Source organism: Lissotriton helveticus, chromosome 10 (genome assembly GCF_964261635.1).
Source record: "Lissotriton helveticus chromosome 10, aLisHel1.1, whole genome shotgun sequence".
NCBI classification, from domain to species: domain Eukaryota; kingdom Metazoa; phylum Chordata; class Amphibia; order Caudata; family Salamandridae; genus Lissotriton; species Lissotriton helveticus.
In genome coordinates this window covers 173422445-173441078 of record NC_136071.1, presented here as the reverse complement: position 1 = coordinate 173441078, position 18634 = coordinate 173422445, and the positions used below count along the sequence as shown (strand labels likewise).

The 18634-nt window shown below is 41.8% G+C and overlaps 1 protein-coding gene across 4 annotated transcripts in view; it reads left to right on the top strand.

The window, feature by feature from the left end:
• Positions 1-18391, top strand: part of TNRC18 (trinucleotide repeat containing 18) — a 204223-nt gene extending 185832 nt beyond the window's left edge. For 3 of the 4 annotated variants that reach the window (XM_078665019.1, XM_078665020.1, XM_078665021.1), the window contains 6 exons: positions 2105-2221; positions 3210-3374; positions 5137-6398; positions 6609-6845; positions 14687-14758; positions 16949-17295. In XM_078665019.1, coding sequence (XP_078521145.1) covers positions 2105-2221; positions 3210-3374; positions 5137-6398; positions 6609-6845; positions 14687-14758; positions 16949-17155 — 2060 coding nt within the window. In that variant the 3' untranslated portion in view covers positions 17156-17295. Of the gene's footprint in view, positions 1-2104; positions 2222-3209; positions 3375-5136; positions 6399-6608; positions 6846-14686; positions 14759-16948 lie in introns of all 4 variants that reach the window. The other variant, XM_078665022.1, reaches the window with a different exon arrangement.
• Positions 18392-18634: the final 243 nt, after the last annotated feature.

Genomic DNA, 18634 nt, shown 5'->3' with positions numbered 1-18634 from the left:
GAAGGTGGACCAACCATTATTACTGAAGGACACAAACTACTTTCATCTTTTTCCCCCCAGAAATCTGATGCATGTAATCTCAAGTCCCAATAATTTCGAAATGTACTGTTATTGATTGAAAATATAACCTTGTCAAGTTAAGACAAATGCATTCTCATGCTTTACAGTTACTACATAATGTCAAGATTTTAAAGTTCACATCTTAAGCTTTTCCCTTTTTTGCTGCAGTTACCATTTTATGTTTCTTGGCACACTCCATACTACTCACCCAATGTGTTTTTGCAACCCATCTGCTTCCCTCTTGTCACTTAGCAGAGCTGCCCATTGAGCTTCACTACCCCCACTTTTTGTGTTGTTCCTCTCCTGCCAACATAAGTATAAAATAGCACTTTTTGGCAGCATAAATCTCCTTGATTCACAGGCTGTGTATTATTCCACCATCCAAGGTTTGGGTCTGGAAGTGTTTATGTACAAACATTTCCTACTCGGCATCAATCTACGGAAAGTTAGAACGATTTGCTGTGATCTAGCATGAGCACGCTTTCCGAACTCTGCCCATCTGCAACCAAAAATGTGTTCTCGATGTTGAACACCAAAGCCTAAACTATAGACCGTACCCTGGGTGACAACAGGTGGGAGTACCCATTTTCTGACCCCTCCACCTCCATCCCGAGCGCTATAGTATTACAGAAGTGGTTACAGATGCTTGTGTGGCCCTTTCTGTAATATTAGTTGTATCAGTGCACATACAGCGTTGGCACTACCATAAGTGGGCGTCCCTTCATTTGCATGGTGGTGTAGCCCCATATAAACGAGGGAATCGCCTTGCTTCTGCGAGGTGCACTGTACTATGGACACTGACCCAAAGGCAAAGAGGACCTTCAGGAGGCGCACTAGCTCAGAGCGTCCTTCTGGGAGGAGGAAAGGTGGTCAGATAGACCACCCACAGACACCCCCTGCAGGTGGGTGCAGCCACACACTGGAGGATCTCCATATGCCTTTAAAATGGAGGGGGTGCTGCCTGAACAGTTAAAAAACGGAGGAGCTGCATTAAACGGTCGTGCCGTCTTTCACTAATGTTTTTCTTTTTTGGACTCCACCAATTTGTAACGTTGATTGTGACAGTGGTTAATACAATTTTGCCACTAGGTTTGTTTTTCAAGGGTTTTGTCAACCCGTTGGGTTGAGTCCAGAAGGGCAGTTATTACCCAAAACCCCTTGGTTTGGTATTTTTTTTACTAGTTGTAATAAACAAGTTACTTCCCTTTGGTAACGTCTTGTCTGGTAGCGACAGTATCAAGCCGCATGCACCTTAAATTTGAATTTCCCAGGTGTCAGACTGGATCCGAAGAATTTTCTCCGAGCAGCACCCCTGCGCGCTGGTAGGTGGCGTCTAAGTTCTGCATGACTACAGCGGCATCTGCTTCACCTATGTAGATAGGCACAACCTTGGTGTGTTAACGTCAGTTACTTTTCATGACTTTCCCCGCCAGAAACTCAGAGCCATGAAGAGTACTGACATTTAAAAACTAGGTCCCTGAAAGGGAACAACCTTGACACCAGAAAGTCCTCTGCAATAATTGAATCTTATCCAGTTACTTAGCTCTAAGAATGATCTTGCACGGTGAAGCTCCTCTAGAGTCACATATTGCCATCCTGCCTCAAAGGTGAAGGAGGGGAATTAGTGCAATAAAATGAAGTTAAAAATAAATAACATAGAGGGCACCTTAGGAGGCATTGTGGGCGTACTATCCGAGTAATAGTGAGTCATACAGAGTTTGCTCAGGTCAATGCCCAGTAGGTAAAAGTTTGCAAATAAACCGTTTCAGGCCCAATCAGTAGATGCTGGAATAATGCACAGCTTCAAGCTGCAAAACCATTTTTACAGTAACTGGTTTCTTATTATACCAGGGAACATCAAAACAGGAAGAGGCATTGGTGTGCACCACAGTAAAAGTATTTGGGATAAACGTTCAGGAATTTTTTGGGGGAGGGGGGTTTGTAAAATATATAAGCAACTCTGGAGTTTTTTGTTTAAGCATGTGAAGTTAAACTGTTTGAGGAGAGCAGCATTTTTTATCTTTTTACCTCACAAAATCCACAGGGATCAGTGAACAAGAGGAGGAAGAAGACTTGATTACCGTGGAGTTCGATGATGGGGACACTGGACGCATTCCCCTTTCTCATATCCGGCTATTACCACCTGATTACAAAATACAGTGTAAGTGCAGAATTGTATTGTGAGTTTTTTAATCTGCAGAAAGAGGCATCTCCATCTGGTAAAAACTTTGAATCTTTAAAATGGTAAATCAGATTAGTGTTCCTAAGAACATGGAAAATGTCTCCTTTTTCTAAAGCATGTACAATTATTTATTTGCCTTTTGCTTGCATAGCAAAGGGAAAATGTGGTGTGGTTCCTTCCGGTGTTGACAGCCAATTCATTATCAGCACAAAATTCACTTGATAGCAGAAATAATTATCTCCTATCTCTGGCAGTGCATAAACGGTCATTTTTACACAGTGACCTATCCCTGCCAAATTTAAACGTCTTTAGGGAGACAGAACTTGTAGAAACTCACAACTCTTTTAAGGTGCTTTCCGGTTAATTTAGATCTTGCAACGTTCCTTATTTGAGGAATTCAATTGAAAAGTGTGATCGACTGGGTGTACTTTCAAATTAGAGACTCCCTACAGGTTTATGCTGTTCTAAGCTGGTATTTGGTCAGCAGTGATCTTTGCACAGGACACAAATTCTAGAAGAATCTAGTCCTCGCCTTAATAAAGTTGTGATGAGAATCGAATAAAAAAATGATTGTTCATCATGAAGTCCATTAGTCTTTGTTGAAATCAGATATTTTCTTAGAGGGTTAGCAGTTGAGAAACCACCTGTTTCAACTGGAAACCAAGCCACGTTGGTGGCTACAACCTAGAAATGAACTTTGAGAGCTACGTTACGTCAGGAGTTAAACATGCAGCTTTGTGGTAAGCGCAGCTCGCTTTGAAAAGATATTTCAGATATTTTTGTGCAAGCAGAATGACTGCAGGCATACACAATCTATGTTTGGAAATCGAGCACTTTGTAACCAGGAAATCAGCATAGCCTATTTGAGAACTGATATTTTCTTTCTTAAAAAGATCAAATTGGTGTAATTGTAAATTGAAGTAGCGGAGATACTTGCATAATATGGGCCATGTATGATGACTTGCAGGTGCAGAGCCTTCCCCTGCTCTTTTGGTGCCCAATACCAAGCGTCGCTGCCGTAAGTCAAGCAAAGATGCTGTGGAAGTTAAAGACATGATAGTGTCGGAGCCTGAAGATGCACTGGCGAAAAGCAAAGGGCGTGGGAGAAAACCAAGTGCCAAACAGACCACTGGTAATGTGATTTCCTGTTTTGCCTAATCTTCCGATTGTTATTATTAACCACTTTGCGACTCAATAATTAACACATTTCTTTCACTCCTTTTCAATTTTCTTAAACAATATAAACTAACTGGTCAGACCACGTCAGAAAAATCAAAAATAACCTTGGTTCTGTTAGTACTCTGAATCTAAAATGTTTTCAGTTTTTAGAAGCCAGCCTAAGAAAAGGAAGAACCACCATTTAAAACAAAGTTGGTATTGAGTTGTGAAAGTCCTTTTAAGTAAATGAAAGCTTGATGTGTAGCGCTTAAATTAATCTGTGAAAAAGAAACTTAAATGATTTTCGAATTGGCTAATCTTGCCAGATTTCCATACAGTTTCAATATGCAGTACTGGTGCATCCCATAAGAACTTGACAGGTGTATGTATATTTGACCGAAAAAGCATGTCTGAATTTCCTAATTTTCTCTTGTGCAGTGATTCAGGGTAATTGAATAATTGAATAAGCACTGGGTGGCAGATTTATTTATATATATATATATATATATATATATATATATATATATATATATATATATATATATATATATATATATATATATATATATATATATATATATGTGTATTATACACCACACACACCCACCCCTTCTTATACCACTTATTATTTCCTGGTGTTTGCCTCACTATGAAGTTTCTTTAGCTCCTTTTTGCCCTCTGCTTTCCTTGTTTGTGTTTAGTGCCCTGTTTTCACTTAAGGTTTCCTGCTATGTACGTTTACCTCACTTTTACAAGATTATTCCTCTCCCTTTCTCGAGATTACTCTCCCTTTCTCATGAGACTTCAGGGAAAACCAGCACCTCTAATCTATATATAGAACAGCTACACTGTGATTGCATGGTCCCTGCTTACTTTACTGTATTTACTTATTTATTATTTGCTCACTTTTAATGTGCATCCTATCTGAGGATTTTGTTTATCAATAGGGGTGTAGTCCCAGATTTACAAATTTGTATCACTCGTCGTAGTTTTGCACCTTTCACAATTGTCCCATTACATAAGGCCACATTTGATGCGCAGAGAATGCTCTAGTCCATGCAACTATTTCAAACTTGAGTCTTTCCCCTTACTGGGATAAATGACACTATTCTTTTGGTGACCCCCGCCTGCTAATTTGCTTCTTTTGCCAGGGATGGGAGAGGGGGGGTGGAAGGGCAAGAAAGGGTGTTCATTTTAAAATCCTATAGTTTAAAGAAGCTGTTTCCTGTCCAACTTTGAATGTTTTGCAGGTATATCCATTATCTTTTTTTTTTTAGGTTTTGAAGTGCTGCAGTATGAGTTGCATAGGGATGTATGGAGCATTCAGTTATCTATGAACTACTGAGATTCAAAGTGCTGTTGAAAATTAATTAGTCAGAAAATTTCAATTGCTCAGTCAACTAAAATGACCTAGCTAGTGATAGAGGTATTTTTGTTTAACCTTCTGTCCTAGACCTCAGCTAATCCTAAACATACCTGGTATCGAACACCTCAATTCAAACTAGTCTCTATTAGAGTTCATAGATTTTACCATTATCTTTGATCTATATAACAAACTGTAGGTTAGCGTTCTGACACGTTTATCTGCATACTCTTCATTTAAAAAAAAAAAAAGCGATGCTACTTTGTCTAAAAAACACAAAATTGCCCTTCACTTTGCAGCTTTATGAAGGCTATTTGTGTCAGACTTTATCTGTTATTTAAGCATCTCCTTTCAATTTTTTTTATTTTCCTAGGGGATTCTGCTGCAACAGAAGATGGTGATTTTAGGGATTCGTCTTCATGTTCCACACCTGATCAGGATAAGCTAATTTGCCTTTCCTCGGAAAACCAAATGGAAACAAGGAACAACCTGGGGCTCTCTACAAGTACACAAACTACCAAAAAGGAGGAAAAATGTAAGAAATCCAGCAAGATCAAAATAAGTGCGCAATTGCACAATGAACAGCACACATCTTACCAAGCACCAGTATTTTGTGATATTCTAGTGGGTGAACAGTACTGTGAACAGAAAGCTTCGTTGGCAAAACTCAGTCCTGTTGGCAATGCAGATTGTAAAAGCAAAACTAAGAAGGAACGAAAAACTGAAAAAGCACAGGATTTTGGTCCGCTATTCAAGAGTCACAGGAAAGATACTGAAAGTGAAATCTTGATCAAACTGGATCATGAAGGAGTGATGTCTCCAAAGACGAAAAAAACAAAGGAGGCCATGTTGAAAGGTCTACATATGTCTGGTAGAAAGGACAAGAAAAGCCCGCTTCTCCTCAGTTACACTGCTACATTAGATAGCAAAGTCCAGCAAAAACTCTCAAAGGGCAAGGATACAGATACAGAGGTTGAATCATCAGTGTCTCCTTTTGGTGGAGTGACACTTAAACTTGATGGCTATCCAGCCAAGGACAGTGATAAAGAAGACAAAGTTAAAGAGGAGTCAGACATGAACAGTTGTGGAAGTAGCTCAGAGTCCGAGGGAGAGGAGGAGGTTGAAAACAAAGGAGGGCAAGTTCCTGAAGTCAGCAGCTCAGTCAGCTCGAGAGCTTCAACTCCTGTTTCACCCCACTCTTCGTCTTCTTCCAGTGGTAGCAGTTCGTCGTCAACCTCCTCTTCATCCTCTTCGTCCTCTTCGTCATCCTCTTCTTCAAGCTCAAGTTCTTCCTCTTCCACAACCGATGAAGACTCCTCTTGCAGTTCAGAAGATGAGACTGCTGAAGCCAACACAGTTTCCACACTCCCGCAGCCAGCTCCTAAGAAAGAGGCAAAACGGGAAAGAAAATCCCGTGCAGCATCTCGTGCTCAAAGCCAAAAACCACAGCAACAAAAGCAGCAACAGAAGCAAGGGGGAAACAAAAGCAAACCGAAGAAGCGCGAGGGAATCCACTTGCCAACAACCAAAGAACTTGCTAAACGTCAGAGATTACCTTCAGTGGAAAATAGACCCAAGATTGCGGCTTTCCTCCCGGCCAGGCAACTTTGGAAATGGTTCGGGAAACCTACACAGGTAATTAATTAAAAAAAAAAATCTTGCTTTTCTTAAGATGAAACCTGAAGTTTTGATAACTTAAATATATTGTAGACTTGGTGTAAAGCATCTGATATTGTAAAGAGAAAGGAGTAGGATATCTAATTCCTTTACTGCCTATTATCGTGAATGCACTTTGAATTTTGGTTTTGATTAAGAGTTGCCTTCACTTAAACTATTATTTTACAGAGACGTGGAATGAAAGGAAAGGCAAGAAAGTTATTCTACAAGGCGATTGTTCGTGGCAAAGAGATAATTCGTATTGGAGACAGTGCTGTATTTTTGTCAGCTGGCCGCCCCAACCTGCCCTACATCGGTCGTATCCAGAGCATGTGGGAATCCTGGGGAAACAATATGGTTGTGAGAGTTAAGTGGTTCTATCATCCTGAGGAAACTAACCCAGGAAAGAAGCTGAATGAAGGCAAGGTATGTGCACTGCATATTGTAAAAATACGAAACTTTGGCAACTGGGATTACAAAGTACTTCATAGAATTTTTAGTTTGCCGGTTTGCAGGAATCATGTGTGTAACTGTAACTTACTCAGCTATATAATGCTATAAAAATGCACTCTGTTTGCCATGAAACAGAGTACTCAGATTAGATGAATGAAGTTTTGTCCCGCTTCATTAAATTGTTTGGGTTAAAGTTCAGGTTGCACAGGTTTTTTTCTATCATTCCTAACCTGTTGTGACCACAACCAGATATCTCTGATTATATGCTGGTCAACATAGTGGTAAACTCCCCTTGACAGCTGACCATGATTTGATTTGGCTGTGACCTTCATATTTCTCTTAAAAACGCTCCCTCCTTTCGGGGCACACAGCAGCACAGATATGTTTCTTCCCTTGCATTAAAAAGTATGCATGGAAGGTAGAGTAATTGTGTGGGGTCTGTGACATGTCACTTCGTCACATGATTACTAAAATGTCCCTCGAGTCGTCCTTTTTAATAGGAGTGTCAAAGCATGTAGCACCAGTAGCCCATCCTAAGTTATCCAGGAATAGGAATGGCTGAGCTACTGGAGAACAATGTCATTTTAGTAGTTGTCTTCCCCTTCTGGGGCGGGGTGAGCTGTTAATATTCACAAAACCGAGATTTTGTTAGATAACAAGGAAGACAGTTTTTCTTTTATGCCTACACATCCTTTTTTTGAGAAACAGGTTTAACTTTGAAGGTTTCAATTGACCTTCAGTTGCAACTCCCGAAGCGCAATAGAAACCAAAAACCCTATTTTTGCAGCTTGAATCTTTTATGGATTCACATGCTGTGCATTATTCCGTCTTTTTTTAAATTGTTTTTTAAATTTTTGTAGTTTAAAACACCCTTCCTTGTATGATTTCAAACATATGCCCCAGAAATCCTTTGCACCCGCCATCTTCAGATTCTTTTTTCCTGCCATTGGGTCTGGAAGCCGAAGAGAGGGCTTCACAGTTGAGGATGAAGAAATATGCAGGAAGAAAACAAAATTTCCACTGAAAATTGCCATAGAAGGAAGAGGATTGGGCCGAATGATGGCAAGGAGAGAGCATCAAGGAATCACCAAAAATCACAGTGGAACACAGAGGTGAGAAGCAAGACCACGTGGTCGGAGAGTGAGAAAGGGGCATGGAGCGTACCCCTATTTAGATCGGGTCACACACAGGTCTGCGCAGAAGGAAACACACAGGTCTGCGCTGTGGTCTTTAGGGAGGCAGAGGTTACATGAGACTGCGCAGCATGCACAGCTTTTGCCCAAGACAATCAGGGCAAGGGAGAAGCAGAGGTGGGCACACTTGGTGATGGCATAGTTGCAGAAATCAATAGAAGACCTGGGCCTGTCAAGCGACGACGACATCCTGGAAACAGAGGAGGCCTAAGGAAAAGAACCAAAGAACAAGGAGATTGTCGAGAGCCAAACTGACATGAGCCACTGGAAAGTGGCGAGGGAGGAGCAAAGACCCAATATAACCCTTCCGAGCCGAGAAACAGTTGAGCCAAAGATCTCAGACTCTAAGTAACTGGCTCTTATGCCGAAATAGTCAATGTCGGAGGGCAGAGTGAAGGCCAAAGAGCCACACAGGTCCAAGACAAAAGACACCGGTGGAGGCAAACCCTCAATACTGGCTTCGACCTCAAGAGAGGACTAATGGGATGGAAAGTCTTCAAGCTTCAAAACTACACTGACCGGTAAGAAACTATTAGTTTTAAAGGAGGCAAGAAAACAAACTACAGGAAAATGCTATGCTGCTAAATAGAAGCTCTACACCACTTGGTGCACAGCTAACAATCAAATAAACTCTATCAAATCAGAAGAATCATATATCTAACTCATCTCTTAGACAGCCACATCACCTACTCAAGCATAAAGGTACACCTCGCTGCCATCGTTGCATACACAAGGGGAAATATTTGCAAAAGTTTCTTCAAAAGCCATCATTAAAAGATTCCTAGAAGGATCCAAATTAATTGCAACACCTAGAACAGCTCCAGTTCCCATGTGGAGTCTAAATACAGTGCTCACGCAACTCATGACAAAACCATTTGAGCCCGTGCATAAAGCAGAACTCAAAGACATCACTATAACACCTTCGCCGCAGGGGTAATTTCCCCACGGCGCTGGGGAGGGGGTGGCAGCGGCACTCATGACGAGCCCTGCTCGTCATGAGTCACAGTAGAGCTGTGCTCATGATGAGCTAGGCTCGTCACAATCCCGCCCACTCATTAATTCTCCTGCATAGGGAGGGAATTAGCTGCGCCGTTTTAGTTCTGACGAGCCCAGCTCGTCATGAGCACAGCTCCACTGTGCCTCATGACGAGCTGGGCTCGTCATGAGCATGGAAGGGGTTAAAGACAGCCTTTCTCATTGCCATTACATCTCTGTGAAGAGTGAGTGGTGAGTTACAGGCGTTAACCATACAGGAGCCATACAAGAAGATCCAAATCTACAAAATTTGTCAGTACTCCCTCCCCCTTCCTCTGACATGGACTGATCACTATCTTATTTCTATGTACTTGGATTTAGATGAGACTACGTTGGGGGCCCATTGTCAATCCCTGTGGAAACGTCCCTGGTAAAAACTGGACGCAACCACTTTTCAATCCACTCTTCTTGTTTCCCGTCCAGTCTGGCCTCCTGACCCAGAGGCAGCTGACAAAGCATTTAGGGGCTGGATCAATAAATCCCTTGATCAGTGCATCCCACATAAATTGTCAGTCTCGGCGTGTCCAAACTAACACCTGGTACAATGAGGCCCTCCGGGGAGAAAGGAAAAAATGTAAAATCTTAAAGCGGGCCTGGAGGCGGTCATATGACGATACTGCTAAACTCATATATAGGAAGGCCATAAAAATTGATCACAACTTAGTTCAAAAAACAAAAGCCTTGCAGCATCTATTGCTTCCAGCCCCAATCCTTCCAAAACCATCTTTTCCATTGTAAAAGATATGTTGCAACCTCCTACAGGCTCCAGTGACCCCATTTCCTCTAACTCCCAATGTGACTCACTGGCAACATTTTTTATTAATAAGGTTGATCTCATCTATAGCGCCCTAGATGTAAGGCAAGGCTTGGTCGAATCCGTGGCAATTTCCACTCATTGTGCAGCCTCTCACCACCTAGAAATTCTGCCTCCTGTGTCGTATGAAGACTTAGCCATTTTAACAGCAAAAGTTAAATCTGGTTCCCCGGACGACCCAGTAAAACCTGACATCTTTAGAAAATTCTATAATTGCCTGTTGATGGAGGGTAGGACATTCATCAACAACTCCCTTCAATCAGCAGTGATTCCTAAATCTTGGAAACGCGCTAAGGTTGTTCCGCTGCTCAAAAAAACCTACTCTTGATTCATCCTTATCAGAACATTTTAGACCTATATCTCTGCTTCCATATCTGGCTAAGATTATGGAATCTCATGTCAACACCATCATGACAAACTATCTAGAATCTAAATCAATTCTGGACAGTTCTCAGAATGGGTTCCGCCCCAGACATACTACGGATTCAGCACTCTTGGCAGTTACAGAGCAGCTCTGGACAGCATTAGACGAGGGTAGCACGTCGGCACTATTTCTACTCGATCTTTGATGCGGTCTCCCATAAAATTCTTCTCCAACGCCTTGAAGAGATCGGAGTCAAAGGTGGGGCTTTGGCCTGGTTCACGGCATTTCTTTCAGAACACTCCTTCCAGGTTCACGCCCCCCTTACCTATCCAGTATCTACCCTCTAAAGTGCGGTGTCCCCCAGGGCTCTGCACTGAGCCCTACGCTGTTCAACGTATATGTCCGCCCTTTGACTCTGTTAGCCAAAGTACGTAACATCAAAATGATATCTTACGTGGACGATACGCAGCTGGTGTTCACCTTCACTACCAGCCCGATTACAGACCAATTAAAGTTCCGTGCGGATGTCCTGGCTATCTCTGAGTTGATGACCAACAACTACCTGCAGCTGTACTCTGCTAAAACAGAGTTGCTCCTGGTAGGCCACGACACCCATAAATGGGATTTTCAGTGGTGGCCTACGCCCACCCCCAACCTAAAAACACTGTTAAGGATTTGGGGGTTTTGATTGATACTGCCCTTACCTTCGAGCCTCACGCAAAGCCTTAAACAAATTATTATTTTTTTACGCCGCTACCCGCCAACTAATAGTGCAGTCTGTGGTCTTGTCGCGTCTGGATTATTGCAATGGTCTTTTGTTGGGCACTAATAAAACGGTCACAGCCGGACTCCAGCATGTACAAAATGCAGCAGCACGCATTCTTTTTGCAGTACCCAGGATTTGTCGTACTACTAGCCTTATGCACCACTCATAAGATTCTACACGGACAGGGTCCCCAAATCTTGCAGGAGCTCTGTACAGCCTACGTTCCTAGGCGTGCACTTCGCTCTGCTGAATACCATCTGCTGTGCACTCCACGAGTCTGTCGCTGCAGAGCTGGGGGCCGTTGTTTTAAATCTCAGGCTCCCGCATTGTGGAATTCCATCCCTCTGTCTGCTCTCAATAATTAGGAGGCTGAATAAAACCTGGCTTTTCACATCTAATTAGCTGCACTTTTGCCTGTTTTCTGCTCTGCAAGCGCTGGGACTCCCTGTTGCTGGGGCAGCCATGCGCGGAGTCCACATAACATAACATCCACAAAGACCAGGTTATTTTAAAAACAAACCCACAATTCCTACCAAAAGTGGTATCCAAATATCACTTAGATCAGAGTATTCTCCTTCCGGTTTTCTTTAAAAACCCACAAACAAAAGGAGAAAAAAGCCTCCATACCCTGGATGTAAGAAGAGCACTACTGTATCATCTATAAAAAAAAGAACTGAACAAACCTGCAAGACCAAACAGTTGTTTATTACCTTTGCGCATACAAACACAGGCGCGCAGGTCACAGAGGCAACAATCTCACGATGAATAGTACAAACCATCCAACTATGCTATACCACCGCTAACAGGATTTACAGTGCGACCAACAGCCCACTCCACTAGAAAGAAAGGAGTGGCTCTAGCATTTAGGGCCAATGTGCCCATAGACACTATGAGGAGCGGCTACATGGGCCTCACCACACACATTCACCAAGCATTATTGTGTGGACATACAAATGAATAAGGAAGCGCAAATTGGACAGAAAGTACTTCAACACCTGTTCCCAAATCTTCCTCTAATCACAGCCTCCCCAAGACAGGATAAACCGCTACATAATCTGATGCACAGCATGTTAATCCAGCAAAGGATTCCCGCTGCAAAACGAAAGTTACTTACCAGTAGGAGTAGTTTTGCAGCTTGAAGAATTTTCTGGATTCACATGCGACCCACCCAACCACCCCTACAAGTAATACAAACAGGTGGGGAAGAAACATATATAATAATTATGATGAAGAACCATCTAAAGGACTATACACTAAAGCACAAACAGAAAAAAGAATCTGAAGATGTCTACCACGCACGAAGACCTCCAGGGTGCAGTCTGACGTCACACAGGGGACGTACCTGGCACCAAATGGTGGTCTACAATGCCCAAAACCAGGGGGAAAAACAGACTGTTCTGGACCCAACCACTAGATGGCGGAATGATGCACAGCATGTGAATACAGAAAATTCTTCAAGCTTCAAAACTACTCCTAGTGGTAAGTAAGCATTTTGTTACAATGCACCTACCAGCAAAAGAAAATACGGAAGAAGACCACCACACACTAGTGGGAACTAAAACCAGAAATGTCGACAGATCTTCAAGATCTGGGGGACTCAACTAGTAGACCTCTTTGCAACACACAACGCAAAATGCCAAAACTGTGCATCCTGAGTCGATGAGGAAATGCCCTGTCTATAAATTGGTCAGGGACATTTGCTTACGCCTTTCCACAGATTCCAATAGCACAGACAGCAACAAGTTTATTTGACCCTGATAGCCCCTCAATAGGCTCGGCAGACATGGTTTTTAGACCTCATGGAAATATCCTTAAGATAACGTATTTGTAGAGCAAAAGTTCACCCAGAAGGGTGTATTGGCACTGAATAACGGATGTTTACCATTACCCAGCTCAATGGTACATCTTTTATCAACCTCAAAAGGATGACAGGCTGAGTGAACCTGTTGGGATTTGAACCTGTGACCATGAGGTTGAACACAGACCTTACAGTTGAAGCATTGGTCCACTAAGCCACGAGACCCAGCTTAGGGCAATACATCTGACTGCCAGTCCACAAAGGGAGGGACAAGTGTGGCACCTGCACCAAACACCCTCAACGTGGCAGTATGGCTCTTGAACTTAAAATGTTGCCGCCAAGAAGGGAGATGGAGATTCTAAAGGGATCTTATGTTTCTATCAAAGTCCAATTGGCAGTTATTGTAGCATATACAAAAGGCAAACTGGGGAAAAGGTTTTTTTTGTTTTTTTACCACACCCGTGGTGGAAATCCTTAGAGCTGAAGAAAGTAGCACCCCAAGAAGTCTTCCAATGCCAAAATGGAACTTGAATGTGGTGCTCACCCAGCTGATGACGACGCCCTTTCAACCAATGCAGAATGTACGGCTGAAGATTCTAACGCTCAAAAATGCCTTTCTCGTCGCCTTCACTTTACTAAGGATAGTAAGTGAGATAAAAGCACTCCCCAACTAAAAGCCATACTTGCAGATACATAGCAACAAGGTGGTCATGAGAACTAATCCAAGATTCGTTCCAAAGGTTGTATCAAAACTCCACGTTGATCAAGCAATCCACCTACCAGCCTTTTTTCAACAAACTAAAAAAGAAATTGAGAAAGAGACTTAAGGAGACTTTCCGAACCCATCCTCGAGATTGCGGAATAAAGCACAGCATATGAATCCAGAAAATTCTTCAAGCTGCAAAAACTATTCCTACTGGTAAGTAACCATTTTGTGGCAAACCTCCAACTTTAGTACCAAGTCATCTGCTGTGTACCCTGGTTTTTTACATCCTTTGTTTCCCAAGGAGAACTCGTCTGCCTCCAACTAAACCAGTGCTTTAGACAATTTCAACAATTTCATTATCAATTGATTTTAACTCTGTCAAGGAGTTGTAAGAAAACTCTCGCCCTTCAATCTTCATAGATGTATGTTTCTTTGTCTGATACTCGGTCTGGAATAGGACATATCCTGTTTTTATGAGATTTCCCTGACCAGGCCAAACACGGACATAACTCTTTGTGGTCTGGACCTCAACTATTGTGTGTGATCCTTTTTGTTCTCGGGTGCTAGATTAGAACGTTTTACTTGAAATGTTGAATACATAATATCCATACTGCAAGTAACTAAACTGAAATTGTTTTTATGTCTTCTCCAACTTGCTTTGCATCAGCAGTATCCAAAGCAAGTGGGACAAAGTGGACATGATTGAAGTCCAAGGGCCAGATAAACTACTATGAAGTTAATAGAACTGCATTTGTAGTGTGTGTGGCAGATTTATACTAGTAGTTGTGAGAACAGTGCAGTTATGCCATGATGATTTGGGGAGAATGGAGGAGAAAAGCTTTTTCTGAAAAGTATCCTGCAGTTTCAACCTGAGTCACTACCACTTCTGTTTGATGTTCACATTGTTCCTGGTTTTGTGATATTCTGCTGGCAAAATAAATTTAGATGTTAATATGATGAACACGTTTGTTGAACTTTGTCATGACCGGTCATATTTGCCTGCTTAAGAGGTTGTATTTTTAGTAGCTCATCTAAGGCAAGTTCACATTGTATTTGCTATCAGGGTTTGTGCTAAATTAACCCAGTCTTCTGCTTTTTCCCCCTTTCTCTTGTTTTGTTGCACCATGCCACAATGCAGTGGGATCCAAAAGCTGGCAAAAACCTACATTCTGTACTTCAGGCTTCTCAGCAGAGGAAAGACTTCATGGAGGTAAGAATGATATTTCCCCAAACCCAGTGATGTTAAGAGGGCTTCAAACATAGGAGTTATACAGATTCTCAAGATTATCTTTGATAATTCTATAATAAAGAATGTAGAACATTGGTCTACAAAATTCAAGCTATAATGAAAAAATAAGAAGACTGGTTGGTATCTGCAGTTGTATACTTTGGATCATGAGGTAGGGAGTCTGGAAAAAAAAATACACACTAATGAAGGCCTATGTTGTAGAAAGGCTGTGATGAAAAACTATTCACCCAAAGGAGCTTTGCAGGGTAGATCGGCTAAGTTGAATGTTTCCGCAGAGGAGTGTTTGCAGAAAGTCTAAACTGAACTCTTAGAATCTGCCTTGTAAATATTATCTTGGAATTTAAAGCTGAAAATTGGTGACTTGACAATATTTTACACCACACTTTGGGGAGTGAGCTAAGTCACTGCTTTCTATATCTGGGGATCTCTTCTGTGCAGTACTTTCTCTATCTGGGGGTCTCTTCTGTGTTTTTATGTTGCTGTCCTTATCCAAAAGTGCCATTAAAATCAATTTTAAAATCTGAACCTTCTGAAGGTGGCAGAGTTCTACTTGATTTCTCTTTGAGTAGACACCTAGACAGCTGGAGTTTGATGCACTTGTGCTATTGGAAATCTCAGACCCAGACTGTCGGAGCAAGGCCCGGAATTTGAACAGACATACGTTAGGCAAGCTTTGACAGAGATCTGCATCCTATCAGTGGAAAATATCTTTGTTGCACTGAGTCTGACATTTGAAGCCATTAATACTATGGTGAAGACCAAGTGGCTTCAGGGAAGGTGTCTCTCTCCCTGTGGGCACGCGTGCAGGGACTGAGTGTTTGTCTATAGAAACAGGAGTTGTAGGTCAAGTTGAGGAACTGGCATTTGAAGCTGACATTTCAAGCCAGGGCCTGTCTGCTCCTAGTGGTATGTCTATTTACCTTCTTACTTGAAATATAACTTGATCTAACTAAAAACGCTGTACATTACTACAATTTATGTGTGGCTAATTTGAGATGGAAGGCACTTTGGTTCAAGGACAATTACTCAATGTTGTCCTTTTCATATTGGCTTTATGGCGAAAAGCCAACCATGTGCACTTTTATTTTATATATTTTTTTACAACAGCAGTGGCCAGGAAACCACAAGTATCCTAATATCCTGTATCAGTAACTGCTAAGCCTCAAATTGCTAATGTTGAGTGATATACTAGAACACCTGAATAGGTCGTTAGCACTTTGCCTTTAGAATAGGTTGAACTGTTAGAACCTGTCCCAATCCCACGTACATGTTTGTGGCAACTTGAAAATTGTAGAAAGGTTCCAGGAGCATTGAAGCCTCTTAAGAACATCCACTATCCAAACTGGAAAAGGAGGGCAGTAGTGCAAGGGGATTATGGAACAGGACTTCCAGTGAGTGGTGTTCACCAATCAGGTGCAAAGCAATAGGCAAGTTGTTTTGCCTGCAAGAATATCATGTTGGTATTTGTTTAGCACTAAATCTGCCATTGGTTAGGCATCATAACACTTTAGGTAGGAGTTACTTTCCAAATGGTTCAATGGATTCCACCACTCACCAGAGTCTGCCTTCTTGATTCAGATGCTGGGCATTATCTCACCAGCTTGTGATTGAGTCTGGAATGGTATCTAGTTTGTTCACAACCTGCACAGGATTGAGTTTATTTAGTGAACACAGCAGAAACCCTTCTCTAGGCGTTCAATATCTTACAAATACATGTAATCACTTTTTGCTCAGTTTGAAAAAAAATCCACTATTGTTTTAATTCAGCTAGAATGATTAAAACACAGTAGTGGATTTTTCCATAGTTTGACTTGCATCAGTAACATGTTAACCTAAATGTTCGTAAATAGTATACGTGAGACCTAGATCAAGTAAGATATAGTTACTGATCACTTGGTGGTAACTGATTGAGTCTAACACAAAAACATACATTGACTGCATCACAAGGACAAAGTAGAGTACATTGTGTATATATCCTTGCAGATTTTCAAGTAATTGCAGCTAGTGAAACGGAAAAGGGTTATCTACTTTTCTGGCGCCCCAAATGTAGGTGGTGGGTTTTCAATGATATCGTAAAATTGTGTTACAAAGGAAAATTGATTTAATATATTCTCTTCCTAACCTTTAATTTCTTTCTTTTTCCGTATCTAGCGAGCCTTGTACCAGTCTTCACACGTAGATGAAAATGATGTTCAGACCGTCTCTCACAAATGCCTTGTTGTTGCTCTTGACCAGTATGAGCAGATGCTGAAAACCAAGAAGTACCAAGACAGTGAGGACCTCTACTATCTGGCAGGGACATACGAGCCAACCACAGGCATGATCTTCGATACGGACGGTGAACCTACGATCTGCTGATTGGCTTTAGGACCTGGTATTTTAGAAAAACATCTGTGGTCCGGTAGAATACATAAGAACTATTCATTCACCTCTTCAAGCTTTCATTCAAAACATCTGACTGGTTATCAATCTACAGAATTCTAAAAAGATGCGACAATCTAGTACTTTTAGAAATGTATTTGGAACATTATCTGACCTCTTACTAGAAACGAAAACATCAGGAGAGGTGCAGAACTTCGCCGTCCTCTGAAAATTGCATGTTACGGAAGTAGCCTTTGGTATTGTCTATGCGTAGTGCTAGCAGAGGACATGGTTGTATGAACTGACTCCTGTGGGGTTTCTTCCCACCCAAGGTCTTTCGATATTTGTGAATCTTGTTATGTATCAACTAGAGAAGAGGATTTGTGATGACGTTCAAGTGGTACAGAATGCCAATAGTATTTCTATAGCGCGTTTGATAAGACCATGGTCTCATTGCAGCTGCAGTGTTTGTTGGCAGTCCTACAGTACAAGGATCAAGGTAGGAATCGTCCTACTCAGATCCAGCAGTGTTGTGGACTAAGGTGCCTTCCAGGACAAGTGGCGCTCTTAAGCTTTAATGGCACAAGTGGCTGTAGACCCACAGTAGACGAATGAATATTGGTGTTGTACAGGAAATGTTTTAGCATCTGGCATCCATTGCCTAGCAAATTTATCCATTCCAGGTTTTACTTTTTGGTTGAATGGAAGTTACTTGCCTGCAAAGTGTGTGAATATGAATTGTCTGTATTTTGCAGGCTGAAATATCTATATTTTCATATGTCTTTAGAGTTGGATATTTTGACCCCTTTAAAGTTCGTAAATCTTGAACTTCACCAATGAAAAACAAACCGGTGTGCCAAGTGATAATTGATGGATGTAATGTTACCGTGGCCTGTAGGAAATTTCACACTACTCCTTTCAACCATTCATCACGAAGGAAGAGTACAATTTGCTCCATACACCATTTTAAGCGTTATGTTGGGACAGTGAAAGGGTCGGAAGGACTGTTTCACTGCTGTTCTGACGTTCACTTTGTGTGGACATCGTATGTGGGCGAGATGGAAACAATCACCTCACTCTATGGACCATCTTATCTTTTAATCGCGCTGCCTACAATCGATCTGTCATTGGGAGTATGGCTACTGCTAGAGGATTTACATATCTTACCATCTGATCTCGATAGAAATTCCTAGGACAGAATGTCAAGTGTCCGTTGCTCAGGAGCCGTCCCAATTGGTAGCATAAAAGGGGAGAGATTAAAGGAACTCCCCTGATTCACAGCAAGCAGTTTCCCTACTGGGAAACGTTTTTAATCAAAACTCTGGTTGGATCAAACTCACTACAAACCACCTGTTGGACACTGTTTCAGTCTGTACAATTTTTGTGAAGCATCAGAAACATGCTGTTGTGCTAATTCCCTCTCGCGAGAACAACCATAAATCCCACTGTATTATATACCTTCAAATGGATTTAACT